The sequence below is a fragment of the Poecile atricapillus genome, chromosome 27 (genome assembly GCF_030490865.1).
Source record: "Poecile atricapillus isolate bPoeAtr1 chromosome 27, bPoeAtr1.hap1, whole genome shotgun sequence".
In the NCBI taxonomy this organism is placed as follows: Eukaryota; Metazoa; Chordata; class Aves; order Passeriformes; family Paridae; genus Poecile; species Poecile atricapillus.
The window spans coordinates 410,663-420,192 of NC_081275.1; the positions used below are offsets into that span (position 1 = coordinate 410,663).

Consider the following 9,530-nt stretch of genomic DNA (forward strand, 5'->3'; position numbering starts at 1 on the left):
CTGCTGATGGAATCAGACAGCAAAACGAGCCCCACAGTGGCCATCAGCTGAAAATCAGGAGACTGGGGAGTCTGCAGCTGCCTCCACTGCCCGGCCCGTGGTGTGGGTGTGACACCAGCTCTGCCAGCGGCTCCTGGGGATGCTGCACAGGCACAGAGCACAACCAAGGGATAAACAGTCAAACTGCACCACGAATGTTTTCTGAAGGCTCTGCTGGGTCTGATTTCTGACCCAGAAGCTGCTGGGGAGTGAAGATGGGGTTAAGGTGAGGTTATTTTGAAGTCAGATGGATGCTGAGGGGGAGGCAGCTCAGGGGCAATTTGATTCTCTTGATTTCCCAGGTGAAACCTGACCCAGGCTCTGAGTTCACACTTAGCAAAACATGTTGAGGTTTTTTGCTAAATTACTTTTTATACTCTAGAGAGCTTCAGAAAGCAATGATTGCAAATGACACCCATCCAGCCCCCTCAGCTCCCCAGTACCCACTAGCAATGAGATGATGGCACACAGAGAATTCCCAGCAGTTTGTGACTGCTCCCTCCTCCTGAATGACCTCCATAACCCCTCCTTTGCCCTGGTGCCCCACACATCTTGTTTAAGTTGATGGTTTAGAATGTCTCAGAAAAACCCTCAAGCCCCATTCTCTGGGATGCTGAACTTCAATGAGTTCTGTGCCTTTGTGAGTCTTCAAACAGTTGGGAGAGGAGGGTGAGAGCCGGAGCATCTCCCACCAGAACCTGCCCAGCACCTGGAAAGGAGCCAAAAGGAGATCCCATCTGCCCTGCAGATTTTGGAGGTGCTTTGGACGGATGGTGCGAAGCTGGGAAAGATTTGTGCTGATGAATTCAGTTGTGGCTTTGCCCATCATTTCCATTTCCTCATTAGCCACACAGAGGGAGGTGAGCACCTACATTCGTCTTTTCCAGGGCACAAGCTCACCCCTGGGGAGAGACAGGGAGCAAGCAGACCCTGAGCAGAAGGCGGGGATGTTCAGGGAGTTCTGAGCTCCTTTGAAGCAGCACTTCATAAATCCTAGTCTTAAAAGGGCTCTGCAGCGCTGGCCCTCGCAGCCTGCCTGCAAGCAGGCGCATTTCACCACGGGTATTGGGGCAGGTTTATCAGCCATGCTGTTGCTATTTTCTTGCCTGGCCCCCGTGGCCATTCATGTTTAGGTTTCAGTGATCGTTTAGCAAGCAGCCCCCATGCAGCCCACCCGGTGCAGGTGCTGGAGGGGGACATGTCCCCCCTTTTGCAGCTGGGGGGGGGCGGCCGGTGGCTCCGTGGAGCCAGGAGCCGATGACAATGGGCAATTGTCAAATTGGGGCCCCTCTCGTTTGAGTTTTCTTCCTTTTATAGTAAGTAGCAGTTGCTCCAGCAGCTGGCCTGCCCCTCCAGGGTGAGCACTGGGCTCCGTATATAAGGGAAGGAGCAGCCTTTGCCTTTCATCCCTCCGTTTGCTTCCCTCGCTGGGCGGCAGGACTCATCCCGCACCTCCGCAAATCCCAGCGCGATGCCGCTCAAGAAACCCGACCCGAAGAAGGAAGCAGCCAAAGCAGCTCCAGGCTCTGAGCCTGCCTTCGATCCCAAGAGCGTGAAGGTGAGTGAGGAATGAGGATGTCACCGTGTTTCTCCGTGCCTGTCATCTGCCAGGCACAGGCGATGCAAAGCGCTCTACAAATGGCATTAGTCAGGCTGGAAGCCAGCCTCGGGAGGGGAAAATTATCCGATTGTGTGGATGCAGTAGGCTGGGAGTGATGCTGTCCTCGATGGGGAGATGCCTCGGTCTTCCCCACCCAGCCCTGCCCAGCACTCACTGGAAGGCACCAGGACGCCGCTCCCAGAGCTGCGGCTGCAGAGTCGAACCCCAGCTCCTGCTGAGACCCCGTGTCGGGGCCCCAGCAGCAATAAAAAGCTTCTCTGCCACCCACTGTCTCCATCCTAAAGTATTTTGTTGCCTGCATTGCCTCCTCCACATAAGAGCATCCTTTATCCAGCGGCTCCACAACAGGAACTCGCTTTTTCCATCATTCCTCAGGTTACTCACATTTTTAAGCCAGAGCTGTGGCAGGAGAGTTATTAAGAGCAGGCTCAGCATGGAGGCTGTTTAATCACTTGAACTTGGGATCAGACCCTAAAATAACATCCTTGCTACCCAAAATAGTCCTGACTGTGGTCTGAGCATCCGTCCTGCCTGCCCACCCTGCTGCTGCCAGCTGTGCTCTCCACAGGGACCTCAGCTCCACAGCGAGGGCAGAAGCAGTGGGAGACATGGCATAGACGTGGGACACAGCATGGATATGGCCCCCTGCCCCAAGCCTGGGGAGGGAGAGGTCCAGAGGGGAGAGTTCCTTTGCTCCCCCCAGCAGTAGCCCACATCTCATGCCCAGCTCTGCCTCCTTCTCTTTACAGATTGAATTCACGGCAGAGCAGATTGAAGGTAAGTGCTGAGTTCAGCTTCTCTCAGAGACGGCTTTAGAAATGGGGAATCCTTTTACCAGGTAGTTTTTCACCACGGACACAAGAGCCGAGGCACCACACAAATCCCCTCTTGGGGGAAAGGCCAGCAGGATCCAGAGCCTGTCAGGGAAAAGGTATTTTTCATTCATAGTGCAAGATGCAGCTGGGGTCAAAGTCAGGGCTTCTGGTAGGAGGAATAGCCTCTGGCAACACAGGGACAGCCCCAGAGTGGAGAGAGTGGAAAAGGGGATAAGTAGGGATGTCCTGCAGCAAAGCCAGCTGCTGAGAGTGCAGGGATCCAGGAGGTCACCCAGCCAGTTCTGCAGAGGTGACAAAACCTGCTCAAGCAGCCAAGTGACTCATGCAAGGAGTCCAGCAAACCTCAGCCCGCATTGCACAAGCTCACTCAGGGCTGCAATGCCTTCAGAGGGCACAACATGCACGTGGCCATCCCTTCCCTGCTGCCAGGCATGATGTGCTTCCCTGGGGTGGGAATGGGACCACTCCGGGCTCTTCTTCCCTGCAGAGTTCAGAGAAGCCTTCGGGCTGTTTGACCGGACGCCTGCGGGGACGATGCAGATCAGCTACGGACAGTGCGGGGACGTCCTCCGAGCGCTCGGCCACAACCCCACCAACGCAGAGGTCCTCAAGGTGCTGGGCAAGCCCAAACCAGAAGGTGACAGCAAACTGGGGACAGGGTGGGACAAGAAATTTCTGTGCTCCCTGGCAGCAAGTAGAGGGTTACATTCCCTGTAGGAAGAACCCTGCAAGGTGAAGGAACTGGGAAGGAAATTATGCAGACAGGGCTTAATTCCCATGTAATTCCTTCACTCCCCTTCCCCATACCATGGAGGATGACATGGATAGGCAATCCTCACACTATGAATGGTGGAAAGTGATGCTCAGCAGACTTTATCCTGAACTGGTGCAAACTGGTATAACAAGACCAGTCCCAGTGCAACCACATTATTGTGGTGACAGACAACCCACCCGATGGTTTAGTTTTGGGCTGATGTCAGGGGTCTCTGTGCAGTTTGATACTTCGCTCATATTCCTCATATGGATCTTCCAATCTCAAGTCTAATATAATAGTTCTGTCTCCTCGTGGGGCTTCTCCCCGGCGCTCCAATGAAAAGAGACCAAGAGAGTTAATCAGGAGGCCCCCAGAGACTGAATTCAAGCCCATGAGGTTAATCTCTGACCCCATCTCCTCCCCTTCCAGAAATGAACACAAAGATGCTGGACTTTGAGACCTTCCTCCCCATCCTGCAGCACTTCACCCGCAACAAGGAGCACGGCACCTTTGAGGACTTTGTGGAAGGGCTGCGTGTGTTCGACAAGGAGGGCAACGGGATGGTGATGGGGGCAGAGCTGCGCCATGTGCTGGTCACACTGGGTACGGCTGGCCCTGGGCCTGGCCTCGGGGGGGAGCAAGGCATGGGCCCCGGGCTCTTTCTGGGCAAGTGGCTCGGGTGGCTGGCTGGTCTCACATATTGCAGAGGCCCTTTTCACTCTGCTGCTCACACGCTCTTTTAGGAGTCAGTAGTCCTGAATGTGTGGTCATTTCCATCTCATGCCACAGCTTCATGCACGACCCAGGCAAGATGGAGACTCCAGAACATCCTCAGTTATCAGACAACAGTTCCAGTGTGGTCCTCTCCCTGCCATCTCCCACCAGCATTCCTCAGTAGCGGCACACAGCTCTTCTTTAATCCCCTTCTCCTCCCTCTGGTGACTTTGGTTATCTGGAAGAAGAACAGGAAGGTCCTGGCAGGCTGAAAACCCTTCCCCTCACCTCTCTATCCTCCTCTTCCAGGAGAGAAGATGACAGAAAGCGAGGTGGAGCAGCTCATGGCAGGGCAGGAAGATGCCAATGGCTGTATCAACTATGAAGGTAGGAGCAGGAGATTCCCATTGGGGCCATCTCAGACACAGCTGTCTTAGAGCGCAAAATGCATCCTCCGCAAGGGCTCTGGTTGAACTTGATGATCTTAATGGTCTTTTCTAACCTTAATGATTCCATGATTCTGTGACATTCACGATCACTGGAAGGGAGGTGTGGACCACCCTCCAAAACAAAGCCTTTCCAAAAAAGCACTGAGACATGTCAGCTGGGGTGGGAGCAAGGTGGTTGTGCCAGTGATTTCCAGGAAAAGCAGCTGAAGACAGCATGTTTCCAAGGAGTTCAGGGCTGTTTTATCTACAGTTTTGGCACTGTTTTGTTGCAAGCTATTGAAAATAAACAAAGCCAGCATCTTTCCCAGCAGAGGCTAATTGGGAACATTTGGAGACCTGGATCGCTCGCTGCTCCAAGAGGGTGAAAATCTGGAATATGAGGAATTAAAATTAAATTCAGGAACCCCTAAAATTGGAGAGCAGTGAGGAAAAGAGGGGACCCATTTCCCTTGGTCTCAGAAAAATGGGGGTAATGGTACCAGCTCATCTCCAAGGGTTGGCATCACTGTGACCAGGTTGGGGATGGCATGCAAAAAATGGGAACAGAAAGAGGAACATTAGTCCTGGCAGAGCATCCCCTTCATCCCTGGGGTGTCCAGGCTAGGGGTCCCCCCTGCTGCCTCACCACCTGCCCCTGCCTTCCCCAGTTCACAGCATGTCCTGATCCCTCACACTCTCATTTCTCCTCAGCTTTTGTCAAGCACATCATGTCTGGCTAAAATGAGAAACTTCAGGTGAGTTCAGTGGCGTCTCCTGCTGCTCACTCCAAGATTGGAAATCCTGCAAGTAACAGCCAGGGGCAGAGAAGCCAAAACACAAACCTGCAGTGGATTAATGCCACAGGAATAATCCCAGCTCTGAAGGCGCAAAAGTTATGTTGATGATAAGGAATTTCATTTGTAACTCCTGCCAATTAAAATTTATCAGGACATCATCACCCCTATGATGGTCATTTGTAGTCTGAGTAATTGTGTGGAGTCTCTGCTCGGAAAGAAAAATTTTCCACGGATATTTGTTAACCTTCTTTGTGTTCCTTGAGATCTGCCTGAGGAAAACAGAGAAACATTGTTAAGGGGATGAGGTTTCTTTGAAGGTGAATTATTCCTCTAAAATCTATTCAATTGAAAAAAAAAAAAAAAAATCCAAACTGCTGCCTGGCCCCAGCTTCCCCTGTCAATTTCTTATGACTTCATTATCTATTTACTCTTTTAAATATTTCTCCTACCCCTCACTGCCCCTCAGCTATGTAAAAGGCAGGAGGCCAGGAAAAAAAAAGTAAAAATTACCTTCAGACATTGCTAAATACACAAATTAAACATTTAAAAATCTCTCCCCTCCCAAAATCTCTTTAAACATCAGAAGGTTAAAATGCAGACAGACAGAAGTCTGAACTTTGAATGTTCAGCATCCTTTTTATCTTCTTTTTAATCCATTTCTTTCCAGTTCCTGTTCATCAGCTCAGCAATATAGATGGTTGGGTGGCAAAAGCTGCCAGGAGATTTAATTCTTCACATAACTATTTGCATATAAAACTCTTTAAAATGGTGTTGAATTACAGCTCTTGACAGTTTGGGTTCATCTGAGAAGTACTCTGAATACTCTCATCCCAAAGATTCTTTGCATTCAGTCCTCTCCCTCTTGTCTCCAAGGCTCTCAGAAATGCTTGGACCCACCTGAGCACCATGAAGAGCGAGACTCCCCCATCCATGTCCCTTCCCTGGCATGTTTTGCCTAAGCTGTCGCAAAGCGTTGGTCACCACGTGTGTGTACCTGAGCCTGGTGTTCAATGACATACCTGCACCTAATTACTCTTTCCAGCTTTTCCCTGTGACATTTGTCTAACTACATTTCATTCCTTCCTCCCTTACACTGTTTGTTTGCTTTGGCTGGGGACTACCTATTGACGGGGTGGGTGGAGGAGACCCCTCGGTAGTTCTGGGCCAGGTCCACCCTCACGGTGTGGGGTGTCCCTGGGGTGTGGGCAGTGTCCTGCCTGGGATGGAGCCATTCTTCTCCAGGCAGATGCTGCGTTCCAGCTTGTGTGATACAAGCTGGTGACTCTCTCCCTCTTCCTACCTGCAAAGCAATCTTCAGAGCATCACTACAAGCGGTGAATAATTCATGACATGTAACTCAGCCTTCCCATGAGCAGAACACCTGGGAGCAGAAAGCGCTTTCCTTTGATTTATTCCTTCTTCCAATGTCCTCACTCTGACTTTGACTAGAAATTGAAGGCATTTTTGCTCCGATGTGTTGACTTCAGCTGCCACTCGCTCGTTCCTGTGCAATGACTGAGTAACAGCTGCTTTCAATCCCCACTGTTTGATTCAACTGCTCATAAAAAGCAACATAAGCTGTTTATAGATGCAAGATTAGATTTGAGCTCCTCTCTCTGCTATTCCTACAGCTTCCATTGGGCAGGATCTGAGCACCTCGTGTTTTTAATGTACTATCTGTGCTTTAACCTCCTAGAGGGCTGTGGCGACAGGGTCAGAAGGGACCCTGCTTGCTGCACACTTGCTCTGGGGTCACGTTTGTCCTTGTCACTGATGTGGCACCAACTCCTGCAGCAGAACGTGCTGTAGCAGAGAGGAATGGAGCAGAGGAAAGGTGGGGACCTGCCTCAACTCACAGAGGAAATCCTCAGCAGGGACTGGGGACCCTGGAGCCATGATATCCCTGCTCTAGCCATGACATTCCTGCTACAGCCGTGATATTCCTGCTAGCCTTGACACTCCTACTGAAGCCATGATATCCCTACTAGCCTTGATATCTCTGCTAGCTGTGATATTCCTGCAAGAGCTGTGATATCCCTGCCCTTCAAGCCAAGAGGCTGCACTTTGACTCCTCTGTGCAGAACACAGGCCTTTTGTTTGAGCCCCCATCTTCAATGCTGAAAGGAGTAACACTAAATTAAAACCAAAGTGAGACCTTCAAAGAGACAGACAGAAAGCAAGCAGTGGGAAACAACAGAAGTACAGGAAAATAGTTTTCTATGTGAAAAGTCCAGCTCTTGAAGGCCCCTTGGGGGAAGAACCAGGCACACTTTACTTTGGGGGATCTGTAGTGTCTCTTTAGGATAAAGCAGAGCTGGTTTGTAGCAAAGCAGGTTGGAACGAAGCACTTGAACAGGCACAGTATGTCTGTCTGTACCTCTGCTTGTGCTTCCATGCCTCTTCCCCTGGCAAGGCTGCTCCCCTTCTCCGCTGGGAAAGTTGAGGATTCCACAGAGAAAGCGGCTTTAGTCCCATGGACATTTATAAAAGCATCTGTGGGTGCCAGTGAGCGACCCCACAGGCAGAACTGCACCATAGGACTGAGTCTCTGTAAATCCAGATCTCCAAATACAGCAGCAAACACTGACCTTTTACAGTTTGGATGTTTTACATGAATTCCAGGAGACTCTGAGAAGAGGTACAAGGAGCCCCCATGCTCCAGAGAGCCTGTATCTCCTCGGGCTGTGATAAGACAGACTCTCATACCAAAGAAGGTCTGGATGTCAGGAGTTCTGTGCCCTGGGGAATGGGAGAGACAGAAGGAGCCAGCTTTCATCCCCAGGAGGAGTTATCTGCAGTGCATGAGATCAGGAGGAGGGTGAACATGGACTGTGCTCCTTGAAAGGCTGCTTGGAGCCTCACACCATATATACACACCACCATCATCAACATCAGCGAGGCCAAAGGCCTTCAGGGGAGGACACACTTCACTGCCACGTTACCCTCCTATCTGGCAAAATGACTTGGATCAACCTGATTAGGAAGCCAGGTATCCATCCCAGGGGTTGTGTCAGGTGAAGGATTGAAGAAAGCTTTGCCTGCTCACACCGTGAAAGCAAACACCTGCAGATTTGCTGCCAATAACAAATTTGTAACTACACTTTTCAGAAATGCAGAGGAAGTGGGGAAGGAGGCAGGCTGAGCTCTCCCACTCCACACAGAGCTTCGATTCTCACCTAAAGATACAGCCCCTGCTGACGTGTGCTCAGCAGCACATCAGGATCTGACCTTTGGGCCTGAGTGCAAGCGCAAAGCCCTGAACAGAGCAGGATGGAGCACAGTCTGTGTGTAGGTGTGTGTGCAGCGGGGTGCTCCTACGGCTGATTCAGCAAGCCCACAGAAGGATTTGGAGAAGGAAGGCTTCTGCTAGCTGCAGGTGTCTATTGATAGGTCAGTATTTTTAATAAATTGAGGTTTACTTGTGCATCTTTATTCCATTATTTTGTAAAAAAAGCAAAATATGTGCCAGATATCACACTTTCAACCACATCCAAGCTTTAATTGGCCTGCCTTGTATTTATACCCCGGTCTGCCAGTTTTAATCCTGGATATGAGGACATCACCAGGAGTTTCTTCACAGAATGGGTTGTTAAACATTGGCAGGGGCTGCCCAGGGAGCTGGTGGAGACCCTGTCCCTGGAGGTGTCCAAGGAACAACTGGACGTGGCACTCAGTGCTCTGTCTATTGACAAGGCAGCAATCAGTCACAGGTTGATGACTCGATGATCTGGGAGGTCTTTTTCAACCCACATGATCCTGCGATTTTGTGATATCGTGGCTGAACCTACCTGGAGAGCACCATCAGCATGGACCCCTCAGTGACGGGGACAGGACCTGGGCCGTGCTGAGCCCGATGCTGGGAACGGGGACACGGGAACCACCAGCCAAACGCAGCGCAGGCGGCCGGGCTGGCTCAGGATGCGCTGGTGATGACAGGAGGGAGTCCTTGGAACAGCACCCCGAAAAACGCGGCGGATCCCGACAGAGCTGGGGATCCTCAGAGTCCGTTCTGTGGCACAAAGTACAAGTTCTGCATTCCATGGGTAGAACTTCGAGAGCAAAGGCTCTCTGAGGGACCAGCCACAGGCCCTGACGGAGGTTCACCAGTCGCCTCACATTCGTCCATCTCCGTCTCTGCTCGGACATCTCCGTCCTAGCTCGTACGGCTCCGTTCCATCTCGGTTATCTCCGTTTCTGCTCGGCCACCTCCGCCCCAGTTCGGCCACCTCCGGCGCCGAGTAGTTTCCTCCCGGCTTCCGAGCGCGGCTTTCCCAGCTGTTTTCCGTCGACGTTCGGCTCTTTCCGCCTGCGCCTTCGGCTATTTCCGGCGGACGGTTCGGG

General features: G+C 51.4%; 1 protein-coding gene and 1 long non-coding RNA gene across 5 annotated transcripts; one reads left to right on the top strand and one right to left on the bottom strand.

The window, feature by feature from the left end:
- The first annotated feature begins 1,467 nt into the window (after positions 1–1,467).
- LOC131588798 (myosin light chain, embryonic) lies at positions 1,468–5,347 on the top strand. 3 transcript variants are annotated; one of them, XM_058857791.1, is made up of 6 exons: positions 1,468–1,597; positions 2,410–2,437; positions 2,984–3,133; positions 3,680–3,853; positions 4,274–4,351; positions 5,104–5,347. In XM_058857791.1, exons 1-6 carry the CDS (start codon positions 1,511–1,513, stop codon positions 5,130–5,132), a joined length of 546 nt encoding a protein of 181 aa, XP_058713774.1. In that variant the 5' UTR covers positions 1,468–1,510; the 3' UTR covers positions 5,133–5,347. The 3 variants fall into 3 exon arrangements, with proteins under 3 accessions (XP_058713774.1, XP_058713773.1, XP_058713772.1); XM_058857790.1 differs by lacking the exon at positions 5,104–5,347 and having other exon boundaries at positions 4,274–4,779; XM_058857789.1 differs by lacking the exons at positions 4,274–4,351; positions 5,104–5,347 and having other exon boundaries at positions 3,680–4,009.
- LOC131588801 (uncharacterized) lies at positions 4,069–9,114 on the bottom strand. Of its 2 annotated transcripts, XR_009279642.1 has the most exons (4): positions 8,978–9,114; positions 7,778–7,928; positions 5,235–5,458; positions 4,069–4,202 (listed from the first exon to the last, which is right to left on the bottom strand). It is a non-coding gene; the product is annotated as an uncharacterized LOC131588801 (long non-coding RNA). The 2 variants fall into 2 exon arrangements; XR_009279643.1 differs by lacking the exon at positions 7,778–7,928 and having other exon boundaries at positions 8,978–9,107.
- Positions 9,115–9,530: the final 416 nt, after the last annotated feature.

Excerpts from the sequence above, each read along its gene's own strand:
- LOC131588798 (XM_058857789.1), top strand. The coding sequence starts at position 1,511 with ATGCCGCTCAAGAAACCCGACCCGAAGAAGGAAGCAGCCAAAGCAGCT. Across the intron at positions 2,438-2,983 it reads CACGGCAGAGCAGATTGAAG|AGTTCAGAGAAGCCTTCGGG; the intron begins GTAAGTGCTGAG and ends TCTTCCCTGCAG. Across the intron at positions 3,134-3,679 it reads GGGCAAGCCCAAACCAGAAG|AAATGAACACAAAGATGCTG; the intron begins GTGACAGCAAAC and ends CTCCCCTTCCAG.